Source organism: Anopheles darlingi, chromosome 2, assembly GCF_943734745.1.
Source record: "Anopheles darlingi chromosome 2, idAnoDarlMG_H_01, whole genome shotgun sequence".
Lineage (NCBI taxonomy): Eukaryota > Metazoa > Arthropoda > Insecta > Diptera > Culicidae > Anopheles > Anopheles darlingi.
In genome coordinates, this window is record NC_064874.1 from 94,647,031 (window position 1) to 94,673,802 (window position 26,772).

At 43.9% G+C, this 26,772-nt stretch overlaps 2 protein-coding genes across 2 annotated transcripts in view; one reads left to right on the forward strand and one right to left on the reverse strand.

The window, feature by feature from the left end:
- Window positions 1–26,772, reverse strand: part of LOC125948255 (37 kDa salivary gland allergen Aed a 2-like) — a 136,492-nt gene that overhangs the window by 73,210 nt on the left and 36,510 nt on the right. The gene's annotated exons all lie outside the window — the stretch shown is intronic.
- Window positions 21,127–24,514, forward strand: LOC125948250 (protein escargot). Its single transcript, XM_049674141.1, has 2 exons — window positions 21,127–21,503; window positions 21,638–24,514. The coding sequence occupies exons 1-2, from the start codon at window positions 21,407–21,409 to the stop codon at window positions 23,389–23,391; spliced, it is 1,851 nt and encodes a 616-aa protein (XP_049530098.1). The 5' UTR covers window positions 21,127–21,406; the 3' UTR covers window positions 23,392–24,514.

Here is a 26,772-nt window from a genome sequence, read left to right on the forward strand (position 1 = left end):
CCCAAGTTGCGCTAAAAGAAAGAACGAAAAGAGAGAGAGAGAGAGAGAGAGAGAGAGAGAGAGAGAGAGAGAGAGAGAAAGAGTGAGAAGTGCAGGCAAAGTTCCGTAAATAAGCTACGAGACGACGCTTTTCAACTAGGATTAGCAACGTTTTTCGAAGATAACGATCTTTGGTGTTGATCTTCTTTCATGCAACCAGAGAACTTTGTCGGCTGAATGAGCATATCTTGAAGATGCGTTAGAACACACCCATACCAAGTCTCGTAGAGGGTTTGTGATGCAAAATTGATGCAACGATGTGCTTCCTAACATTTAAGAATCTAACCGTCATGATGCTCATTAATTATCTTGATCCTCAGTTGCAAATCCTTCGTCGCTCGTATTTTTTTGTTTTGAAGGGCTATAACTATACAAGGTTCTTGGCCTGCGCGCTGTTTGCTAATAGTGCCGAAAACTTAAACTACACACGGAAGATTAGTTGACGATTTTGTGCGTTAATTGCCTTTCAGCAGCATTATTGGTAATACTGCCGACACACAATCTTTACCGATTCCCGCGGTCCTTATTATGGTTTGTTTTGGCCGTCTTAACATGTTTACCCAAATTAGTGATGATTTGAACGAAAAGATGCATAGAAAATCGTGGTCAATCGTCTAGAAATTCCTTCATTTAATTTTAAACAAGAACAGATAATTTCAATATAAGCCTCTGTAAACTAACAGAATTTAAAAAGTAACATTTTATATGTTGTTTGTAAAGTAGTGTTAATAGTCTGTTTTTTGTCGTATTTTTAAGCTATATCCTGGGAGCTTAACAGACAAGGTCTTCCGGATCTGATCAACCCTTGGCGCACATCCTTCTGGTGTTTGGTCTCCGCACTGCTTGGTGGTCTTAAAAGGATCACTCGTTGAAGCCGATGCGATAGTATGCGACAGTTGAAAACAATGGCTTTTATGACACCCTTTGTTTGCAAAGGATCAACCTTTTTCTTTTCATTGCAAGATTCTTTCAACATTCACGAAAGTACAGGTTTTTTTTGTTTTTGGCAAACGTGGGGTCGTGTTCGTGTTTTATGTTTTTAATGCAAAGGCCATTGTTTGCCCAGCGGTAGCGTTATGTGTCGCTAAAAACTAAAATGTCGATCCGTACCGGATTGAGAAATGTACCTGATCGAATCTCCCTATTCTTTGGAGAACCGTTTCTTTCTGCAAGAGTGGCCACTGTTGCAGGTTTGAGACGGTGTGCAAGTGCTAGCTGAGCATGTTGGTGACCGGTTCTGTTGGTTGCCAAATTTTCTACCACTTCAGGAACCATAACGAATTGGCCGCGTAACAGCGTAGAAATGCGATAATGTACATTCAAGGGACGAAAATCCTTCCGTTTTGAAATAATTTTTCAACGAATGGGTAACCCTTCTCTAAGCAAAAAGGCACCTTTTGAAACACTACACGCCAACGATTCAAGGCGGTTGACAAAACCGTTCTACGATTGTCACAAAAGGGATACTGGCTTTTCACTTGAATGGTAAAGCTCAAGAAGAACCCCTGTCACGGTTAACATATCATGTTGCTTTTCCATCCGCGAAAGTTGGAAGTAGGTATTCATCGCTTTTGTTCTGGGATGGTTGATTCCTTATGATTACAAACCCCCTTTCGATTCGCTTTCCAACGAACGTTTTGTGTTAGGTTTTTGTAGCGTAGTGAACAAAACTGCATCGCAGTGGCACAACGTGCAATCATTACTATTTCTTTATCCTATTTGAAGGACTTCCTGCTGCAGGCAGTGTACATGCTGAATATATTGTGCCGGGCTTTTCATTACTATTAGAATACTGTAGGTGAAAGTACTTTATCGTGTGCAAATTGATTATAATATTTCGTAACATTATTCTGTATTGGAATTTCTGTATTCTGTATTCTGTATTCTGTATCTGTATTAGAGTTTCGATATTACATATAATTCTAGTGATCTGAAAATAATACTTTTTCAAGACACCCTTTTTTACTTGACTGAAGCATCACGGAAAACCAGATGTTGTGTGACCAAAAAAATAAAACAGCCTAAAATAAGAAGAAAAATTCTCAATACCCTCTACTAGAAGGATTCGGGACTAAAGTCATTATTTGCTCAACATGACACCTGCTTGAAGCCACCTCCCGTGGTTCAATTCACCATAGAAATGAGCGGCTGGGTACTTCAAAGACAGCAGGTTCCAACAGGCTGGTTCTGAATCTAGCCTCCAGAAGCCAGAAGAACCCCACAGGCAACAAAGGCTTGCCAAAGGTTTAATGTTCATGCTTTTCCCCTCACTGTGAATTTTAAAGATTCTGTTGATGTATGTGTATGTATATAAATTGGCGAATTGAAATTCTCAACAATGATCTAAGATGCCAAACATAAAAAAACCATGTCAAAAAAATGTGGAAAGTAACGAAGAATAAATGCCAAGAGTTGTCCTGTCGGGATCATGGTGGCTCATGGATCCCATAGCATGGAACGTAGAACAATTGGCTGCACACAGGCACGAGCAGCAAAAAAAAATCAACGCAAAAGGATTCTGGCATGAGCGTTGTGACATAGCTCGGTAAAGTCGAAGGGCACCGGAATCCATCTAATTCCCTGAACTGCATTGAGCCGATTCGAGACCATCTAGCTGATCCTCCCGGCCAGCCATCAAAGCGGCCAGGTGATCAAATCAAAAATGAAAAAAATGCAGGTGCCTTTCGCAAAAACGTTAGGATTGTATCCTAGCAAACTAGCATTAACGTACCGTAGTCGAAACACCCGGTACCCGGTATAAATCAACCGACGATGCCAACCCCTTTGTTATAGACTAGGGCAACCCGTCGTCGTCGTCGCCTCGACCGCTGATCGCTATGATTTCAATTGCACACTAGGGCCCATAAAGGATTTGAAGTTGTGTGATGTGAAGGGAAGAAGCAAGCGAATGAGAGAGCGAGCGTACACACGCCAAAAGGACGAACACCTTGTCTCGGTTGGGTCCTTTTTTAAAATTGGCAACAACCAGTGATAATTGAGGCCCTTGTAAGCCTGCTGCGCATTACAAGCGCACTGCGCAGCACGTACAACTCTAACGAGGGGACGCTTGCCGTTCCTCGGACTTTAACGCCATGCTTTATAGGACGAACGAAACGAAACGAACGAAATTTCATTTGTAATAACGTGTAAAAGTACGAGAAAGTGTACCTTCGCGCCATCATTAACCATCCAATGCTACTTCGAAATACTGGGTGTGTCAGTAAATTTGGCGAGAGTGATTCGTGTGAAAGATTTATGAACTTATCTTTTTCTTCACGTGATAGCAATTGATGAGCTGGGTTTACCTTCCAGTGCAGATGGTACGACCACACTTGATACGAGGATGTTCTAACGGTTATTTCAACATGCCCCTTATTTCATTGCAGTGTCCTTTCACTACTGTAGCTAGGCAGCTTTCCCAAGGTACAAAGAGCAGTCGAAATACTTCGTTACACTATGCAACGTTCCATCAATCTTAAAGTTTGGGAGGACGTAGCGTTTCGTCCTGTCTGAGGATATGGTGCATGATCCTTCCTTCATTGAAAAAAAGTTAAATTTGTTTCAATAATAAGGGCGAATTATGGACTTATCCTTGATGGTGGAACAGGGGTTCAACTTTGGTACCACAGACACCAAGCGACCGATAAATCCATGTCCCCTAGCGTCCCATAGCCGGACCAGAGGGCCAGTAGCTCGCTGGCCTTTGGCGACCCTGTTGTACCTTTAGGAGGACAGGTTTATTTGCATAATCCTAGCCCGGGATACTGTACTAGACATTGGTACGTTAAGACCGTTGAGTCGTGAGATCGTGTGCGCGTGGCTTGTGATGAGAAAATAAAATTTCTTTACGATTTGTTGTGCCAACCGTTAGAACTCTTTCTCTAGGTTGTTCAGAAAATAAAACCTAGGGTTAGCCAACAACGGTCATGCTAGTGATACGAGCTTCCTATTTCCATTGAGTTTTCCATATACGTTCCCGCGGCGATAAATGTAAATGTTGTTTTACGAATGTGACTGTGTGAACGGTACTAGGACGAAGAAAAATCATGTTACGATGCAAACTGCCTTCCTTTAAGGATGCAATACAAAAAGGGACATACCGTGACTGCTTTATAGAAAAATCCGAATCAGCAGCTTTGTTGCAGAACCTGCCAGCATTAAACATTAACAGAGGTAGCCATAAAAATCACAAGACGAAGCGCCATTGCATTCAAGTGGTGTTACGAATAAAACACCTTCCAAGACTGTGGAGGTCTTCTGTGAGTGGTTTGCGGTCTGAACAAGTGCTTGTACACTGTTGGGCAGGCTTTCTGGCGGCGCATCAAATTTGCGACAATGATGCCAACCGGCAACATTGTCCTCGTGGTGGTGGTTTTCGGTCGTAAATTTATCTTTTTCGATTTCCGAAACAGAAACGGTCGCTCGCCAATGCCATTAAAACTGACCCTAGCAAGTCTCCGAAACGTGCGACATGCTGCGATGGTTCCACCCATCCGGCACGAGGCAGGTGCTGCAGATTCGACAGCAGAAACACCTTTCCGTATTTGTCCATCAAGATCAACCACCGCAGGTAAAGGTCGGGTTTCGAAGAATCATAAAAACACCGAAAATTTACAGGAAAACTGAATCAAAGACTGATGCACGATATTGATCATGGTGTTGTATGGTTTTGTACAATTTGTACAATCTCAATCTTACCGTTTGGTTGAATTGATACATAAGTAGCTTTACCATTGCTGGGATTGCAAGCCCGTTCTTGGCCTACCTTTATTTTAGCTGCCGAGTACGATATGTTCTCTATTATTCAAACTGGAAAATGTAGTTTAACGGTTTCGATGGATTTACTTTGACATTTCGAGTAATTTATTTTCTCTGAAAAGCACCGAACTGAACAAGATGTTACAGTCTCTGGCGCAACAATGGGAGATTTCAACATAATTTATACGCCAACCGACGACTGATCGGACAATACTAGAACTAAACTATTCGGTGCCACTATACTATGCTCAACCAACGGCCTAAAGCGCAAATAAATCTCGTGAATAAAAGTCAAAGAACGCCTCCGTAATCGAAAAGCGGGTCTGCCTTACTTCAACACTCGATTGGTGGTCGAAAGTGTTAAACTGTTCTTCTTCCACGTAATTCACCTGACGCCAGGTGAAGATTTCGAAGGTGAACCGGCGTAACGTGTCCACCACTATCTCACGGGTGCTTCCAGCTCTTCGATTAGGCAGGATGTCTCCCGCTGACCGGTTCACGGTAAACACCCTTTGCTGATCTAAAAACTCAAGCCGCGTAGGTGCGTCGATAAACTAACTTTAATGTGTTACTCAAACGCCGGTGCGATATGGATGAGCGATATTGTCTAGTCTCGTTCTTTACCAATACAATCAGCAAATGCCGACCGCTTGCCTTGGCCCCTAAAATGATCATTAGCCTTTAGACGAAATCGTTCGAGCTCTTCCATCTGTGACCCTACGTTCCCGGATGGAACCATGAGCTTTAAAACCACGCTGTGGAAGATGCAGATTATCCGATCGTAAACACTTACGGGCCATTAATTTTCGTTTTTTCGGGATTGTCTTTATTGATGTTTATATATAGTTCAAAGGCAGTAAATGTTGAGTTGCTTCGTGATACGTTTTCTAGTCACTGGCCTTTCTGTTGTGGAACAACGTTTCGAGCTTACTCATCAAGCGATAGCAGGTTCCCAATCTGCTAGCAAGCTTAAATAAATAGTGTCAACGCTTGCGAGATTTGAAAATGGTTCATATTGTGAAACTATTTTAAGATATTTTTTGTGATGATTAGAATATTCAAACTCGAACTGGGAAATGATTGGACTACTATTTAAATTAATAGGCCCTACCAGACGGAGCATAAATTTACGCGTAAATTTACAAATTAATGTCTAAACGTTAATTTTTAACCCTTACACGCTATCAAATCTTTACATTGACAAGATGTAAGGGTTAAAAATAAACGTTTTGGCATTAATTTGTAAATTTACGCGTGAATTTACGCTCCGTCTGGCAGGGCCAAATGAATACAAATATATTTTAATTGTTTGATTAATTAATTTGAAAAACAAAAATGTAATAATAGTTTTGAACCGCTTTAATTTATCAAAATTACATTACTGAAGAAGTGCGAGGAGTGTTGCAGCCCTCGCCTTGTGTAGCCCTCGAGATTGCGTAAGAGCTTATAAGATTTAAGAAGGAACAATAAAATGCGTAAGTGTAGTTTCTTCATTAGTTCAACCCTCCAAATACAGGTTTTCATAGCCTACCACATTTAAATCGTTGTCGTTAAAAATATTTTCAGCGGCTCATCGGACTTAACACCTCTATTCCACATATGCCACTTCAAAATGACCAGAGCTACACAAAACTCGTAAAATCATGAAAAACGCCAGCTGTTCGTCGTCACGCGGATCCAGTGATCGTTTTTCCGAGCATGCGTCTGCATTGCCAACACGTGCATCGTAAGGACTCAAATTGCTGGAACACAGAAATGAGCAGAAAGCCAACTGTAGATCTAATGCGAGGCAGTGAAATGCTTTCTCATTTTCTTTATCATTTACTCGGTGACCGTGCCAGACAGCCTGGCGACTTGTTCAGAACGAAACATGACCATTTTAGCACGATCGTGTTTACTTCCGGCCGTCGGATTTCAATGAGTCTGGTATTCAAAACCCCTCAGCGAAGCAGCAATGGATGGCGACATAGACAACAAACCTCTCTTCTGATGCTCGACCACCGGGCCGGTGCCCACACAAGGCGCGATAGGCTGCTGTTGCTAAGAGAAGGCTGTTGAATATTGCCTCTAGCCAGTCTGTTGGCCATCGAATAGCGGATTTTCCCGCGACATTTTCCCAAAACGGGGGGAATTCTTATAGGAATTAAGAATACCGACTGCTGCCGCATGCTTCCTTCAACCTTCTCTCCTATTTCCTTCTATCATCTACCTGAGCACCCTTCGTACTAATACCTTCTCGCATCAACCTTCCTTGATCAAGTTGTGTAGTCCTGCGGAATCGATCCTACGGGAAAGGATCCTGTTTAGAAAATGTGAAAAACAAGAGGACAATAAGTACCTGAAACAAAGACAGCATACACCCGCCAAGAAGGGTACCTTTGGAGTAATAAAAAAAAGCCACCAACTGAGCTGATGGGGCGCCTGGAGGTGAAAACTAGGTGGGATGGTATCACGTCATGCTGGCTGGCGAGCACGCCTTATAGCTAGACATCTTGTCACCAGATGTCAAAGGCACCGTGCAGCTGAGTTGATAGTTCCATCCTTCCGTCTTCCGTTTTCCTGCCTATAAACAGGAGGCTTGAAATTCTGTTGCCGAACAATCCTATTTTTGTGAGGAAAACTACGTGACGAATTGGTGTCCGGCAGACCACCCGCGTCATACACTATGATATACCAAGACATCAGAGCTATAAGTCACCGTCCGCAAACATCTTATATTTCAGCCAGGAAACGTATCCTTTTTTAAAAGGGATGAGCCATGCGACCTGATCGCTTTAGCCGATCGATCAATCGATTCCTATGCCTGCCTGCTATCGATTTCGGTATGAGTTTATTCATCCAACTAGAATTATGTTTGCTTCGTTGGTGGTGTAGTCGAAGAAGCGATTGATGTTGATTTATTAAGAACTGCCGCCAATGGATGTATTTCTTTTATTCTAGTCTGTTTTCTTCTAATCCGCATTTTAATAGCATAATTTAAAGGAATCTAGACCACTTTCTTCAAATCGTAATTGCAGTTTCAACTGTGTTTTCAAACATTCACGTTTGATCACACCGCTTTTTCATCGATCTATGATCCGCAAAGACGGGGCATTTTGTATCTAGAGTAATGGTGTTAGCAGCAATTGCGACTCTATAACATTGTCGCCAAATCACATGCTCCCGTAAGATAAAAAAAGGACCAAAATACACCCTGGTGACTCTGGCATAAGCCACACTGATACTCCGTCGACTATCCCTGAGGCGCAAAGAAATCAAAGACGAATTGCCGAAAGGACTCATGCTTCTGCTGGACCGTTTCCTTTTTTTCTTTTTTGCGACATTTTGCGGCACTCTTTGAAGCGGGTCTGTTGTTTCACTTGCTGCATCCGATTTTCAAAGCCGGCGATGCGAACCATCGTTTGCACCGTCAAAGTGATGAAGAACTCGAAGGCATCAAGCATAAGACGGTTGTGGTATCTGGTATTCGTTCGTGATGTAACTGACTGTCTCTCTTTTTCCATCGCTCTCTCCATCAAAGACGAATTCCAAATATTTTCAAGCCTCTCTAAGTCCCATAACTCCCGTTTAGGTTCAGCTTAGGCATGCGGCAGGCTACTCTAAGATTTTCGGGTTTTCGTTGCAGCGATTGACCACGCAAAATCATCAAAGCACCGATATGCCGCTCTCCATCTATGTGCACCTTCCAAATTCAAGCGGAGAAAGCAAATCGATCGATCGTCAGAGCGTCTTCAATGTATCTTTAAAATCAGTCCAGTCTATTTCGCCGCCAAGGCATGCCTTAACAAAACATCCAAATAATGTCCAACAATTTTCCTTTATTTTATTGCTATCGGCTATTTTTACTATAAATCAACCTATCCATTTCGGTCACCGACATGGTTTGAGGCTTAAACATCGATAATCTAATCTTTATTTGTTCCAAAGTAACCATAGGTTTTTAAAAATTCATTGCGCAAGTAAAGTGTCCTTTAACGGATTAATTGCGTTGAGCTTCTCGAACCTGTATCTAGATGTGGCTTATGTATGTCCCAAATGATTGAATCGTGATTCCTAACAAATGATTTTTCTTATTTTGATTAATTCGATTCAAGCAGGTTGCGAAAAGTCATGCCTCTTATTTTATACTAGGAATACAGACATATTAACGGAATTAGAAGATACTTCAGTAGGGTAGAAACAAAAACTGAAATGAAATAAATATCATCGCGCTGAAACTCCCATGACAGCTTCTCACGGAATCCGAAACATCTGGACACATTTATGTTCGCAAAGGTTTTACCTTTTCATCATTTACAATTTTGATTGTATCAGAACCTTCAGGGAAGATGCGTTTATGCGAAGATATTCAATAGCAACATATGAGACAGAGACAGCAGTTGCGCCGATGCCGCCGATGAATCTCATTAAAAATGTCAACATTGGCAAATTAGAATTTGTCGGGAAGTATTTCCCAACTGAAAAATCCCACAATCAACCTCGGCAACGACGAAGACGACTAAATTGAGCCTATTGGTTGACCAAACATTTGGCGTCGGTATCCGATAATATGCACACGCCCGTTGCGCGCACATCTGTCAGAAATTTCCCAATTTGGTCAGTTTTTTCCCCGCATAAATTTTATCTCCCACAACACCTTGGATGGGTCTTTCCGGCACAAAGTCCAAGAAAAGTGCCTTCCGACCAGCAGCTTCGCTTCGGAGATCCCATTTACTCTCCGTTTGGAAATTAATCGTGTTTTTCCACAAATAAAACTTTCCAAAATAATCGCTACTCTCGGGGGGAACAGTTTGTCGGGAATTCTAGGAAAAAAACCCTCTTGGACGTAACACCGTTTCATCAATGAGCTCCAGACCGGAGTCGAAACGATCAAGACCCTGGGACTGTCCAACAGTAAAGCTGGCGCTAACTACCCTCGGTCAGCATCTGCCTGCCTGCATGGGACAAGACCTTATCATCCATGCACAGAAGGTAAGAACATTAAATAATTAACACATTTTCTGTTGGTTTTGAACCGTTTGGGTAACTTCGTACATTTGCATTTCAGGAGAAAACGTGCGGAAAGTTCGTTGAAGGATCGTATAGCTCGGATATGGCCAACGAAGGAATATCCTTTTATGGCATATCGTGTTTTGTGATTTGTTTACCTTTGGCCTTACTATTGTTTTTCGGCTTCTTTGTCTTCATAGGCGCCTCTTTGGGTCTCGTCGGTTGGCAGTAAAGCATGTGGCTTGCAGGATCGATTCTATGTTTATGTTGCCAATAAACGTTAATTATGAGTACTGTATGACATCTGGCGTGCGGAAGAGGTGGTAGGAATCGAGTAAGAGAGTTCGAGAATTTGGAAATCAGTAATTTCCGAAAATGCCGTTAAACTTTTCTTCGTTGCCTGGACGCCAGGAACGCACGAAGGAGGTATCACAGAAGACAGTCTGGCGACCAGATGTAGGATTTCGTTTGCGCATAAATGACGGATTCAATTGCGTTTGGCGCACTACGCTTTTGCCGATACCCTGGTGCGTGGGACAGAAACGTTAAGGTTCCCAGGACTCCAGCTAAACCATGGACACAATTCGTAAGGGTATCCTGCGACATTGGGAAGAAGATTGATGATACCGTGTCCGTGTCCATTTGGGATGGTGGCCAGCATCACGACGAGAACCAGGTTCCCAGGATGACACGGACGCTGGCGCCAATATGCAGCATGCGTCGAGATGCACTCCGTTAGACAGGGGGAACTGAGACAATGTCCCGGATATTTGGCTCCCGAAGCTACGCTACGAGAAGAACGAAGGAGAGAGAGGCTGCACATTTGAGGTCTGACTAAATCCGAGGGGTGGTTGATCCTTTCGGACTGTTGCCCGTACTACGTCCATTGAATGTTGAATTTTCGGGCCAAACTTTCTCAACAAAAAAAAGAACCTTCAAATTGGGTTCCCTCAGCCACAGCCGCTGGTAACGATCGTGGGAAACCCGTGGGTATCGAACTTTTCCAGCTAAATTCGCAACGGAATCACCCGACCGATTGACGACGAGAGGGGTCGAGATGTTCTGGAATTGCGTTCACGTTCCTATGCGGATTGTCGATGGCGGAAGAATTGTCTCGGAAGTAACCGAAGATTGCAGATCGAACTAAGCATCCCATGTGGCGATTAAAAGGTGTGTTGATGTTCGCGAAACTCTCTATTCGACAGCCCTACCTCAATTTATCTCATACGTTGATCAGTACCGTTGATTGCTGCTGTTCACGGTAGAACTGTGACATAGGTACAGATTGATTTTGAGCGCAAATATCGCGCATCATTTGTCAGCGAAAGAAGATGATTATGCTTGCAATATCATATGTTTTACATTCAAACTTAAGGAGCTAAAATCATTTCGAGTATCAAGATCGCTAATGGGGCGAGAATGATTGATGAATTAAGGCTCATGCTTGTTGAAAAATGTTATATACAACAAATACTAAACTTGCCCCTAAACATTATTGATAAAAAAAAGTGCAATAACAATAAAAAAGTTAATTTTATTCGTAATTTTATTCGTCGTAATTTTATTCGTAAACAGTGCCAAATCTGGTTGTTCGAAATAATAAGAGCGCAAATCGGAAAAAAATGTTTATCGGTCTCTCTCTTGCACAGCAGCCATCCAACGGATATACCGGACGGATATATTCTATTGCTAATTGAAATGTAGATGGTATTTAAAGGTTTTTTTCATAAATAGAACCATTGCATCTAAAATCACACATCAATTGGCCGGTCGAGAAATGGCGCAATATTTTGTGGTTAGATGAAAGTAAAATCGAACTGTTTGGCTCCAGTGTTATTGAAGTCATTTATTGTTGCTGATCTAAATCACTTTACGTTTCCAAGTTGGAAAACCCTACGAGCTTCAGGATCGCTACACCGGAAGCAAAATACCAGAGGAAGGAGCGTTTCCAAAGGGGTCCTTGCTCGGTGCACACGCATCTGGCCGGATTTGGGTTTCGCTTCGGACCGGCTGCTGGGTGCGCTACTAACCTTTAAAAGGATCCGAGATCTTCGATTCTGTGTGTCCCTCCTCGTAAGGCGCTACACTTTTTCTTGCCAAGGGGTCAGTCGGGGATACGGCTGGAGGAAACAATGACAAAAGTGTCACCTTCGTTCTGTCCTGCGCAAGCTGCGCATCTTACGTCAGAACGAATCGATCCCCTGCGTTTGCCACACTTTTCTGAACCTCAGTGGCTTGGTGTCGGCAAGGGACCTTACCGGTGCAGCCGTTACACCCGGTGTTACCTATGGCCTTTATTTTTTTTTGGTTCCCGACTCTCCGGTAGACAATAGTTGCCACCCCGAACCAACGGTCTGCTGTAACGATTTTTGGCATTTCATCGCGTACCACCAGCAATAGCCGGTGCCAAAAAGAATTCACTTTCTTCAAGCTGCTCCGCGTGGTTTTTGTTCTTTTGTGCAACGAGTCCCGTGTTCTTGCGTTCTGGCCAAGGTGTCGTTGGCCCGCTGCTCCTGACAATAGCGTCTCGAATCGAACGCCGCAGATGAGGAACGATAACAATGGCCCCGAAACGGCAGCGTGCCACTCACCTGCTTGCCAAGGCGTTTAAATCACCATCATGTTCACGTTCTGCCTGCGGAATCTGCGCAGTAACATTCCAAGAGCCCGCCAATAGAAAAAACTGTCGAGTGCGCATGATCCACGTGTTCTCGAGACGGTTTTTGGCGCGTTCGACCCTCGAGAACCCCGAGGGAATCTGATAAGGTAAAACGACCCATTCTTATCACTTCCTGCCTGCTGGCTGGTATCAATGTTTGTTTCGTGTGCTTGCTGGCACCTGGCCGGTTTTTGGCATGTCAATTCTTTCCGGTCGCGTTGTTAACGGTAACGGTCTTGTTTTGCATACCTTTTTGTTGATTCAAGCAGCGCCCAACTAGAAAGTGTTGAATCGGGTTTGACACATTGTCGTTTACGCTAACGAATTTCTGTTATTAAATATTGAATCTTAAGTTCAAAACCTGATGCGTTAGTGTATCCCCTCACTTATTTTATTTCCATTAGGTTAATAAAACCGAACTCATTACTATTCGCAGTGGAGGTATAGTCAAAGCGTAAAACAAACACCTCGTTTTCGATCTCGCGCTCGTTGACCAACCCAAATGAACCGACGCCTCATCGAGACACGCGCTGGCGTTAAGCGGCATCAAGTTCAAAAGAACTAGCCCACGGAACTAACCTTCCTCAACGAGACCCCAAGCGAAAAATAATGAAAGAACCCATGGACGAGAACGCGAGAGGCCAACAGACAAACAGACAGACAGTAAGACAGACAAAACCGTTAGTCACGAGTTTGATGGTAAGAACGGGAAGCAAAGGTGATCGAACGGGAACCGGCCAAAGGATCGACTCAAAGACCGATCTGACGATCAACCCGTCCGGTGCTCCAGGGCATCAACGAGAACCAAAGAAACGGTTGATGGAAGAAACAAAAACACACAGAACACGTTGGAAACCACAAACCACGGTGGCGACGTTCTCCCATATACCGCCAATCAGCGGGCCCCTCCATATTCCGGCCGCAACCGTTTTTTTTTGGGGCCACGATCGGGTTATCGTTACGGAGCATTCGTCCATCAACATGGATGGGTCGGCAGGACATATGCCCGGGCCTTTTTTATGTATTGAGAAGCCTCCTGCTCCAGATTCTATTCCAATGTTGGTCGGATTAACAAAAAGGAATTAAAAAAGGGTGAGAAAATTGAAAGTTGAATTTATTTTGTAGTGGCTTTCCCATCGTAACGCATCTTGTTATAGAACATTGCTCTTCCCGGGACGGTAACGTTCTGGAAGATTGTAATTAACACGTACGTTGGAGAACCTTATCGAAACCCCTTTATTAGGTGCAAAAAGCTGTTCAATTAAAATCACTTCCATACTTGCACTGCATCGGCACCAAAAGATTGGCGATGATAAAATTCAGCTGCACCGGGCCCCCTAGAACCAACCCTAATTGAATATCCGGTCAGGGGAAGCGTATAGGAATTGAGTATGGGACATAATATGATTGGGATGCGAATCTACTTGACAGTATACGCTGTACGTTGCACAGCCCAGTGATTCGGTAGGAATTGTATGAAAAGTAAAGAGACAGATTCCTTCAATTTGTCAACGATGCTTAGAGGCTTCTGAACTGAATAAGGTGCTGACGTTCATATTGACGTTCCTTGAAATGCACACTATTTCCTTATGCTTTCCACTCGTCTGTTGCTGGTATCATCAAGATCGAACCACGATCGTGTTTCTTCTCACAACTAACGAAGGCGCTGCTTGGTGGGCGTTAAGCTCCGATGCACGGCAGTGCTAATAATGCCCTCCAGACGCTTGGAAGCTGGACGTTGACTCATCTTTCGAGTGGGATTGAATGCTGGAAAATGATGGAAAAGAAAAGAATAAAGGAAAAAACTTCACAGCTCGTTTACACGCTGCGCTAGTGCCGGCCGAGGTGACGAAGCGGCATGCTAACAGTGCCCAACAGTACGATGATGCCACAGGGTATGCTGCATCCGCATGTCTTATCCTACCTCTGCCTGCCAGCTCATGGTGGACATAAAAATCCCTATTATTTCTAATGATATGAAATATAAAAACCATATATTACCCAGAACCGATCAACCTCACCGAGCGCCCCTTCTACGATCTCTCAATTCAACCAGCCGCTGCAGCATGCCATCCAATCACCAGCGGATCCCTTCATGTTTGCCGTGTAGCATCGCGTGGCGGTGCGCGATCCTGCGGCCGTAGCCACATGCTACTCCATCACGCAGAGCAACAGCAGAAGCCAAAGCAGGTCAGGGCGTCACCGCCTCACCTGGACCTGACGTGCGCGTCCTTCTCGTAAACCGGTGGCAACCCTCTTCCAACATAGCACCGCTCGCAGACTTCTAACATCCGCGGCGTCGACGTGTTCGCGTGAAACAAGAACAACCCTCGGTACATCGCCCTTTTTTGCGTCCGTTCGCCGCTTGTGAAAGCTTAAAACGGCGATGATCACCTGGTCGAAGAAGCCAGTCCAACCATTTTTAAGCTTACAGTTTGTTCGTGGTTAAATATTGAAAAGAAAAAGGTTGCATATATTTTAAACACAATACATAGGAAACTGAATATTATTCTCCTATAAACTACTATTTAATGAAGAATGAATCAGTCATTTCGTCTGACTTTATCTAACATATTAGGTTTTTATGAATCAGTCATAATTTTAAGGCATGTTTGTCTTATCATAAGCTGACTGAATTCGAGTTCATATTTACTCAATATTTATTCCTAACTACTTAAATACTCCAACATTCAGAATATTCCTTGAATTGTAGTTGTAAGCAATGATTCCGATAAACGGAATCGGAACCAAAGAACTCGTTCAAAATGCGTTCAGGGGGTTACCCTGCACAAGCTGCAGCATCATCAACATCCCATACGTGCACCAAACCGACTGTTGGCAAAACAACACCCCAAAAAGTGAGAGGAAAATAGAGAAAAAGGTCGCGCTAGGATGAGAAGGAAAATTGACCAACCCGAGAATGGTACGGCACCGTCGTCTGGCAAGTAAAGGTGCAAGCTACAGCATAGAAACGCATAGGAAAACATACGGCTGTGGCGCGCAAGCTGAAGCTGTGGCTGAGTGGAAAGCAAATCACATCTGTCGCGTGCCGATGCTTTGTCGAGAGGGACGGGAGGAACAAACGGCTGATGGATGGATAGATGGATGGATAGACGGGAGAGACGCATGGGATAGGGAGAGAGAGAGGAGGGCCAAAGAGGGATTTTTCCTTTTTCCCTGTTCGTTTGTGTTCCGTGTTCCGGTGCTTCTCGCCGGCTGCATTCGAGTATGTTGCGACATAGGGCCGCACCACCATGATGACAGGGCAAACCAGGATGCGGAGGACGACACTTGCACAGCATTATTTTAATAGAAGGTCCACCGAATCCACCAAGCAGGAATGATTCGGCGTGTGACACAAGATAGTATTGCTCCCCTCTCCGACGTGCAGTCGCTTGAGCGATGGGCAACAAGATGCAGAGTAATTGGAGCCATGATGCTTCGTGAACGCCAAACGCATTTCCTCAAGTGTGTGTCACGCCATGTGCTCAGTCGGACGACGAAACTGAACTGACCTACGATTGTCCAGATTTTTTTCCCAAAAGTTTTTCCCTCTATTTCAACCGAGCGAATTCCTCCTCTTACTTTCTTCCCGGTCGTTTCAAGTCTCTACCCCTGTTTGCATCTAGGTAGAGGGAAATGCCCCCATCTCCCGATCGCATCTGGAAAGATCCGTCGTGATTTCCCATGTTGTAAATATCAAAAAAGGTGGAACCACTCCTGCTACTAGGAGTACTTAGACACCCTGAGGATCCACACGATTTTCTGGATATTCCAGAAGATTCCCAATTTGGAAGTTGATGGCCGGTGAAGTCTCATAGCAATTCGATGCATCAACCAATTTTAATTATAAGTTGGCCTCGGGTTCATGGTAATGATTTGTGCAAACGAAATCCTTCCTAGATGCAACGTTAGTTCTCGAACTCATACCTTTTTGTACTTATTATTAGCCACTCCGTTTCATTGAAAAAAAAACTTAAGGTCCATTTTTACAGCAATACCATTAAACCGATACTGGGAGAATGTATGAATGTGCCTTACTGAATTTAAAATTACCCATCTGGACACTAAGCCTACTTACAATGGTGTTCGAAATAATAAGAGAAAAACATAAATGTTACAAAAACATCCACAAAAATAAAGGAAAATGATTAATTCCTTCCATAATATTTATTTGGTACTATCAGTACTTATCTTCTATATATATATAAAAATGAATGTGTCTGTCCGGATGTCCGGTATAGACTCCGAAACTACTGGACCGATTGACTCCAAATTTGGTATGTGGGGGTTTTTGGGGCCGGTGAGTGCTATAGGCATGGTTAGAAACCCCCCGCTACCTTCCTTCATGTCCTTCTCTAACACTTGATAGTTAAAAACATTCATTACTCAGCAAGTTATGAACCGAATACCATTAAAACTTGCACAATTGTTGATGGTCATCTGAGAAACTATGGGACAAAATTTGGTCTACATCGGATGAGGGGAAAGGGGAGCTTCCATGCAACCCCAATCCTTAAAATACGTCCTAGGGCAATATGGGTATCGTTTCCTAGGTTTTGATGGTCTCTAAATCGATTGGATTCACTTAATACTCTTTTACTTGCTTCTTTCACCTATCCACCATCACCACCCTCCATTCCGTACATCTTGCAGAGCAGAGTGAGGGGTGGGAAGGTTAGATAGTTGCGTTTAATTCATGAATAATAATTTTAAAAATGAGACCAATACATGAGAGCGAGAGAAAGAGAGAGAGAGAGAGAGAGAGAGAGAGAGAGAGAAAGGGAGCCCGGCTAGGGTAGAATGATAACCATGGGACCGGCAATGCTGCAAATCGTTACCATTTTTTATTGGTATGTCTATTGTTGGTTTAAATTTTAACAATTTCTTAAGTTTAGTTAAGTCATGAGTTAATTAAGAAGTTGCTTTAATTTTCACAAATCAATTTACATGAAACAATAACAAAAACTTATTCAGTTGCGAAATATTTGAATTGATCAAGAATTATATTAATTTTCGACTATTGATTTACGTGCCTCTTATCATTGACAATTTTCAACGTATCGGATTATGAATGGTAAACGATCGGAATTGCATGCACAAACATATAAAGCAGCAGTAACCGAATAGTAATAGAAAGCAATACCAACATATCCTATCTATCAAGAACAACTTGCGATTGGAATGATCACCGAGAATGCCCGAGAGAAAAGAAAGACCCTCGATCTGATCGATCGACGTTTGAGTTAATTTGAAGTGCGGTGCTTTTAGTTATGATCTACCATGTGACTATTTAAATCATCGTAAGCTGAATACCGGAAAAATGGATCAAGTGTGTCGTATTGTAATGCCGTTAAATACACAGCATTTGAACTTAACGAGCTATGTGCAAGCCGAATACTAAAGTCAAACTTTTTTTAAAAATACTTGGGAAAATATAATTCGTTGTTCCAAATGACGTCATTTAGCCCGAAAGGCAAAGCCTTAAAACTCAAACATCATGTTAACTTTCCAGTTCATATTTACAATCACGTCGCATCTCTATTTCCAACATCACTAACGGACCTAGCTATTGATTTGGTTCATTGATAAATCGAATACTACCAAATTATGGAATAGATAAAATTATATCTACTAAAATTTTAAAGTTCCTGTTTACGATAAACCCACGACCGATCAAGGACAGTACGAAGTCTGTCGGGGCAGCTAGTAAACTGATAAAATTATCCCCTGAATGAAGTTTACAGATCTCAAATATCTGTCTTGGTTTTTTTCTTATCACCATTCAAATTTTGTCTCTTTTTTTTAAATGCAAACGTTAGTTCCTATCTCGAAAGTGGCAGGCGAAAGTGTCTGATGCAGAGGAGTTTCGCCCGATCAATATGCTCAACACTCTTGAACAGGTGTTGGAGATTGTCGTCAAAGAACAGCTCCTCCGGTATCTGGATTCAAACAACATGCTGGTCCAGGAGCAGTCAGGGTATAGAGCGGGCCATTCGTGCGAATCTGCACTGAACCTGGTTCTGGCCAAGTGGAAGGAACCAGTGGAGAGAAACAACCCATTTTGGCGACCCGAGTGGCGAATATGTTCAGCAAGTTGGCCAAACGCCTTACCATTACTACCCGGCCAATTACTACTATACACTGCAGCAAAAACCGCCACATCAGCATTACCTGCCGATGGTTTATCCAACAGTTACTCATGGGCCATCCGGTTATCTGCATCAAGGGAACTCGCATCACTATGCATCATCAGCCAACTACCCGGGCACGGTTTTACCACGACGGGAACCGACACCCCCAATCGCGGCCTCCTCAACCCCACTCTGGCTCCTGTTCTGTCAGAAGTTGTCTCGCAAGTTTCCGGATCGTTGTAAAAAGAGCTCACCAAGCAAGACATCTCGGTCTACAGGTAAGAACTACCATCCCGCGCGGCACAACCCTACGACAGTAAATCATCAAGTGCTTCCAACATCTACTATGTCCGACTATCTGCCGCTAAAGTACTCCAATATAGATCATCATCCTCACCATTTGCAGTATTCGGTTACCATTCCTCAGCCTCATTATCCTTCATCAGTTGTTGTTCCCGGGCATCAGCCTACATTCTATAGTCATGTCCCGCAACAAGCTATGAACGATATGGGAATGTATTACGTAACACCTGCGCCGATTTGAGAGAAATGATAAAGAATACCAAAAAGTGTAGGTTAGTGGTCATATGTAAGGGCTATGAATGATTGACAAAGAGCTAGACGCTTTTTAATAGTATTAAGAAGAATATACTTTTATGAAGGGCAATAATAACTTAAGATATCTAGTGAGGTAATTTATTACCTAAGTTTTAAGATTAGTTATAAATAAAGCATTCTGAAACAATTGTATTTCATGTACACATACTCTCGTACTATTCAGAAATGATTCGTATGCCTCGGTTTTTCTAATCTCCTTTGACGGTTCATGGCAAACTTTAGAATAAAACAGTAAGTCATTCGAACCGTAATGATACAATGGTTCACTCGAATATCTCCTTAAAACGCATGTTACAGCAATATATAAAGTATCTTTCACTATTTTTGGTAGACAGTTTAGTTGGAAAATACATTCAACTTATTTTCTGTAGATTTCTAACCTTTGCCTAAGGATTCCCATTTCCTATTACAGATTTGTCTATTGTCACAAAACATACGAGTGGATGATTGTGGAATAAAATGTAAAATATAATGTATGGGGGAACGGGTAGGGTACCCGCCCAATTGCAGTATGGGATGTTTTACATTGCTAATAGCCATGCTGCAAACATGTTTGCTAAAATCCTGATTAGATTTTATTTAAGTTTCCATTAAAAAAAATCCATTTAAATTTCCATTTTCAAGTTATTCCAGGTATTCCATCCCAACGAAAACGAGTCTGTTTTGGAGAAGCACAATGAACGGTGAGTAGTATAGGATCGTTCACGATCAATTGAACAAAATCCATACGTAGGAAACGGTTTCCTTTGTGGTTGAAGTGCTAGTATCAAGTATCAATTAAATACTCAGAATGTGGGAATTTAAGCGGATAGTGTATGAGGTTGGATGAGGGCATACTGGTTTCAGTTTATTTGTTGATATAGGCCAGCGTATGTTACATGTTACCAGTATAGTTATGTGTCTCCAACATGATGACCATTTCAGTTAATAATGCTTATGAACCAAGAATTGATTAGTTTCCTTTAGGTGAGTTTTGTTTGTTGTTTTGTATCAATTGCGATCAACGAAAAAGAAAACGACACTACTGTTACGAATATTATGGTTTATTTCAATAGGATCTTCTACTTTCTTTTTCTTTGCCTTTCTCTAGGACTTACTTTTCTTAGCCCTAGAGAATGTAAACATTATTGGTGCATTCCGTAGCTGCATGAATTAAAACATCGTGTACTGCAATCACGAAGTGTCCGTTACTAGAAGTTATGCGAACCAAGAACTCCAGTAATCCAGAACGTTATTAAAGACAAGTGATTTTGTTGGTAAAATCAAGCAGTCCTCAGACCCCTCACCTCACCTCAGGTCGCCTTTGATTCGCTTTTGGGAGATTTTTGGCGTCGCAAAGAAATTGACCAAAAAGAGGAGTTTTCTAATCAGATTGAATTCACGCATCCCATCGCATAACGATCATTTCTCCCATAACTGAGCTGAGCTCCTAATGCTACCCCCCGGAGTTAGGACCCTTCCAACAGCTCTTTATAAATGTTAATATTTGGTATATATTACCTTTCAGTAAAGATTCCACATGAATGCTATTTTTTAGCTAATCATGTAGTTAATGCTTGCAAATTAACTAAAGAATGCAACATAAATATGAATGTTCAGCTGCTGGCGGTCGAAAGACTTGGTCGAAGGCGACGAGCGTGGCGCGGGTGCGAGAGTCACGTCCGGCACTGTGCGGTGGCGAGATGGAAGGCGGTTCGTGAGAGCGCTCTCGACCAATGGCAGCGCTCGGTGCCTTCACTATGGAATCGGCCGTGTCACGCTCACTTCGGCCGATTCACGCTCCCTTCGGCTTATTTCCAGCCTTCGGCTTGTGTGCCAGGCCCGAAGCTATAAAAGGGGGGGATCGTGGCGAGTTTCGGGCCATTCTGTCTTTAGCTTTCGGCGCGTACACATCGTGGGAACGAAGACTTCAACGCCGCGGGAAGCGACGAACCGCCTTAAAGATCTGTGAAAACGGTTGATGATCGTGAAGCCGGTGCAAAGTGCAACTCTCGCCAGGATTAGAGAGCAACGCAGCATCCTGTTACGTGTGAATGAATGCCGTGTAAACGTGAAACAGCACTAAAAATCGGTGTGAACTGTGAAACTGTGCAGTCCGTAGATGTGAATCGTACCTTTGGGAATAGGAATAACGAGTAGTGCCTGCAACGAAACCGCGTACTAGTGCCTGCAACGAAAGTAGCTCCTGGTCAAGTGCAAAAGACACAAAATGCCGACGTCAATCATGCAGAAAAACTACAGCCACTGTCCGCTGAAGAAGCGTCCCGTGTTCATGATGAAAGACGCAGAGCTTGCACTGAAAAATGGTAATTTCCGGTTCCGGTTTTAGTAGAATGTGCTTCATTCGATCGATGATCGAGCATTTGCATGTGTTTCCTGCCGTTGGCGAGTGTTCTGTTACTGATGCCAATCTTCCATTTTCGCCCCTTTCCGTGTTTAGATTCAGAAAGTGAGATGGAACCGGAGAACCTGAGCACCAAGCCGCAGGATCTTTCGATGAAATCGAAAAAGAAGGCTCGCTCCGTTTCGCCCGCTTCACCGGTCTCGGTCGTGATGATCAAGACGGAAGACAGTTTACCAACTCCACCGCCTTCATCGTCACCGAGCCCAAGTGAAACTACGAAATCACCGATCTCCATCCCGACACCGACTTATGGCACGTTGCCATCGATCTACTATCCTACAGCTCGATCGCCACTATCACCGGCATCCTCCAACAATGGAACCGTGACAGCTGCCGCGGCTGCTGCCGGTAGCATGCAGGATGTGCTATACAAATCCTTCTCCTCAGTGTATCCTGCCGCGGTGGCTGGATATCCCGGCTTCCCCTACACAATGCCCTATCCGGCCGATTTCTACAGCGCGGCCGCCTACCACCATCATCATAGCCGTCAACAGTCCTTCCATCATCAGCATCAGCAGCAGCAATCCCAAGAACAACCGCAACAGCCGCACCTTAGCCAGATCTCGCCCCCTCGTTCGGAGCCGCTGTCGCCGTACAGTGCCGGCCAGCGCGATCGTAGCCCCTCGGCATCACCCACGACACATCTCTTCCGGCCGGAACGTCGATCGCTGTCGCCGCCACCCTCGATGGTTGTTCCTTCGTATCCAGCCGAGCTGCGTTTTACGCAGAACAACAGCAACATCATCAAATCGGAGCCATTCGCTCGCTCCCAGCATCGCTATATGCCGTATGCTCTAGGACCGCATCATCCACACCAGCACCCGCATCACCAGCCGCATCTGCATCATCATCATCATCATGCGCAGCATCCCCATCTGATGATGGCTTCATCGCACCACAACATTGACCATCCCTCACTCTCGCCGACTTCGAGCCATACCTCCTTCAACTCGTACCTCTCGTCGTCCCGCGGCCGGTCGCTGTCACCAGCTTCTGCCAGCCCCGGATCCGTCTCGCTATCGGAGGAAAACAACAACAGTCTGACCGCAACGAATGGCAACAATGTGCTGACGGAGAAGTCCACCTCGAGTTCCAACATCCAGGAGCATAAGGAAGCCGGCGATAAGTCGTCTGCTACGGGCGAGAAGGGATCGTCCACCGGTGGGGCGGCTCCACGTTACCAGTGCCCGGATTGTGGCAAAAGCTATTCCACTTATTCGGGGCTGTCGAAGCATCAGCAGTTTCATTGCCCGGCTGCTGAAGGTAATCAAGCGCAGAAAACGTTCGTGTGCAAGGAGTGTGACAAACCGTACAAGACGCTGGGTGCTCTCAAGATGCACATCCGGACGCATACCCTGCCGTGCAAGTGCAATCTCTGTGATAAGGCGTTCTCGCGGCCCTGGTTGCTACAGGGACACATCCGAACGCACACCGGCGAGAAGCCTTTCGTGTGCAAACTGTGCCAGCGTGCATTTGCTGATCGCTCGAACCTGCGGGCTCACCAGCAGACGCATGAGGACGTCAAGCGATTCAAGTGCCCGACGTGCACCAAATCCTTTTCTCGGCTTCCCCTACTTACCAAGCACGCCGAAACCGGGTGTCCAGGTGGCAGTGGTGCGGGTTCACCTGTCCCCTCGCATCCCGATAGCCCGGGATCGATCGATGGTGGACGGTGCCATTCGCCGGATCCCTCGTGCCAGGATGAGAGTAAGTTCATACCGACCGTATTGCCACATGCCACCAACAGTGGCAACAACAGCGCCAACATCGCCAACATCGCCGTTTACTAAGCGCAGCCTTAGAGCCATCCTGTGCCTTCAACTCAAGTGTATGTGCCCATTGAAACCAAAAACTCTAGAAAGTGAGAGAACCTGTGTGCAGCTCAAAGACTGATGTAAAGTGTGTAAAGTGATTCGGCTCTACCGTACTTCGTGAGTTGAGATCAATTACCAAATCGAGTTTCCGTGGAACAATCTAGCAAGTACCAGAAGCCCTAGGATATAGAGATTTTACGCATCTTACTTTTCATATTCCTAAAAACCCACTCGCCAATCACGCTACTGAATGTGTCCAGCAGTACTTTTGTTAAGTCCGTGTCTGAGAGAGTCCCGTCATTCTTTTGCGTCTGCGGCCTCATCCCAACCCTTTAGTCAACAGCTACTCCTCTCCGCCGCGGAAGGGGCATGCGAAAGGGTTTGCGTTGATGGTGGCCCGCCAGCATGGGGACGTATACTTTGCAGTTGTTTTCTACTATGGTAAGGAATATTTATTGAACAAAAAAGCAAAACACAGCCGAAAAGACACAACACAACTGTTCCAAGCTAGTCAGTGACTTTAGTGTTTAGATTTATTTTATTTTATTATCCGCCATTCATTTCCAATTTAGCCACATGAGACATCTGCATTTAGTTTCGAGTTTGTTTTGTTTATTTAAACGCCTATGCTTTGGAGAAAAGGCTCAGATCTCAATTTTCTCGGTAGCCACATCACAGACAATCTATTCTATGTGTCTAGATGATACAACCGGGTGCCTTTCGCATGTTCAGGATTCGAAGAGGATTCCAAAAACCGTCTGAGGAGAACAGACTCTACCAAATGAAAGAGGAACGCCAAGCAACTGCCAGAGTTGCACTTGAACTGCACAATTTTGCACCAGGTACAGAGAGCATAGAAATGACATACGGTAATAGGTAGGAGTCGAAGTAGTGTAAGGCTAAGCATAGGATAAGCATAGGGAAGCTAAGGAAAGCTCATTACCACGCCTATACAAGGACCGGCATTCGGTTTCAAAACACTCTCAATATAGTACGTTTCCAAATTATCTTAGTGCTAGTTTTTAACGAGCTGTAGTAAGTAAGAAACCGAAGTTGTTTGTAATACTTTGTTCAGTGAATTGCAGGGCAGCTGCGCAGTGCGCCCAACACAATCTTATTCGTTAAAGAATACACGAAGGAATAAAAGAAATGTAAAATGAGTACGAAATGAAAAAAAAACGCCTTGAATCTTCTATCTTCCTTTCACCTGCTTTTGGGATATTGTGGATTCTGAACTCGAAAGGATCGTTTCACTTCCGGTATCGCACTGGATTTCTTTTTCCAATTCTTCATTCCATCGATCTGCCTCCTTATTCTTTGTGGAAATCCGTTTTCAATTTATTTTCATTCCTTTTTCGCAACAAATGAGCCGCCGAGCACGGTTAAACACAACAAAGCATCGCCGATTGCATCCTGCACCTGAGTCTCGGGCCGGTTAAACTTTTCCTTTTGCAGTGTTCCTGTTTTATGTCTGATGCACTTGTGCCCACTACAGAAGGTGGTTTCATTTCTGGAACACTAAAACAGGACAATGCAAGGGATGCGATCGAGGATGGAAACAGAATATAATGGATCCGGTTCTCTGTTGTTGCCGGATTTTTTGTTTGCGGAACTGAAAGACATTATGCTTCCGGAAGTGCATTCCGGTCTACGGACATGCGCAGGTAGCACCAGCGGAGCCACAGGTGTGCCATTTCTTTAAGGTAGTCCCTGCACAGGCACCGATCGTTTGGTGAGGTTTTGTAAAGATCTTGCTCTAGTCTTAGCTGGAAACATGGATAGCCCAGAAGCGTTCAAGAACGTAAATTTTGATAAATAAGAAAAGTACCATTGCTTTTTGAGTTTTGAGTTGAATCTTTGGAAAGGTTTCGGGCCTCATAATGAGATCTTGAATAAAGCCATGAATCAACTTTTAGTAAATTATTTCAAAGCTAATAACAATGAACACAACACTTCCTGTGCAATGCGGTTTGCCACTTCAACATTATTTGATCTTGAATTAGCAACAACGACGAATACGACACTAAGCGGAGGAAAATTGTGTCGCATCATCATGTTTCAGTTGGATGGATGCATATCACCGTACGTCGGGACACAGCGGCGCTGAAGACGTGTACTTAACACCCATCAACGACCGCCTCGTTTGGATCTGACAGTCTCTTTTCCTTCTTTACCACAAACACACAGCTTGACCGGTGAAAGCAGAAAACAAAAACCAAAATCGAGTGCAACGATCGAATCACTCGATCAATCTCCACCCTTCACGATCGATCGTATCGTATCGAATCAATCGATGCATGCGAAGTATGCATGGAACTAGGAGAGGGGTGACACAGACTTGACATTGTACGATCATCAACATCAAGATCAACATCAAGATCATATTGGAAAGAAGGCGTGGAATACAGGGTCACTAAATGTCAACCCTGTTTGGAACGGCTTACCCGTTGGCGAAGAACGCTGCACGTGATGTATGATTTGTGTGTTTTCTTGTCTTCCGAAACGTACAGCCAGCAGTGATCACTCTTCTTGGAAGGAAGAAAAGCTTTTTGTTTGCGACTGTTTCCTCAAACTGACATGACATGACCGTATCGTGACCGATCCAGATCCTCGTGAGGCGTATACGACGTGCATGACCGTGGTTATAGTTACGCGGGTGGCTCACAAGACCAGAAGCTCTCTGGCTCAAAGCACTCATAATAGCTGCACGAGCGAAATTTGAATAATCGATCTCGAATGGTTTCGAATGCTATCGTGCAGAGAAAATGGGAGCAAATAGCATACCATTTTGGGACTACGAAAGGGGGGCCTATTTACGTGTTTGATTTACGTGCTTATGGCCAGACTTGAGTGACCGATGAGGGGACGATTTACGGACAATCGACCATCCCTCCACTCAATCGATGATTTCCCTCGCAAATATGGTTTATAGCTTGAGCACTTTTTGTGGTACACATAATAGTAAAAGTGTAACTTTTTCATTTTTTAGTGAATATAAATACACAGCAAAGACTGTATTTCAGTGAATATGAATTTTACATTGAGCGTCTTCTTGTATGCCACTAGAATCGGCTATAATACCTTGAGCCGGGCACTTGTTTCGAAGCGTATTTTCCACAGAAAATACCAGCCGTGCAAGGTCCTGAAGAAAAGGACGATATAGTGCTGGGACAGGTGCGTAACCCATAATTTCCAGCCGTCACCGATACCTGAGGTTCGCACATAGCTTTTAGATACCTGCATCAGGCATCTAGTGTGGGTATTCCATTTATGGGAAGTACAAATGAGTGTTTACACAAAAACATCACTTTATTGACGGGCAAATCTAGGGTAAGGATTATGATTTCGTAATTCCTT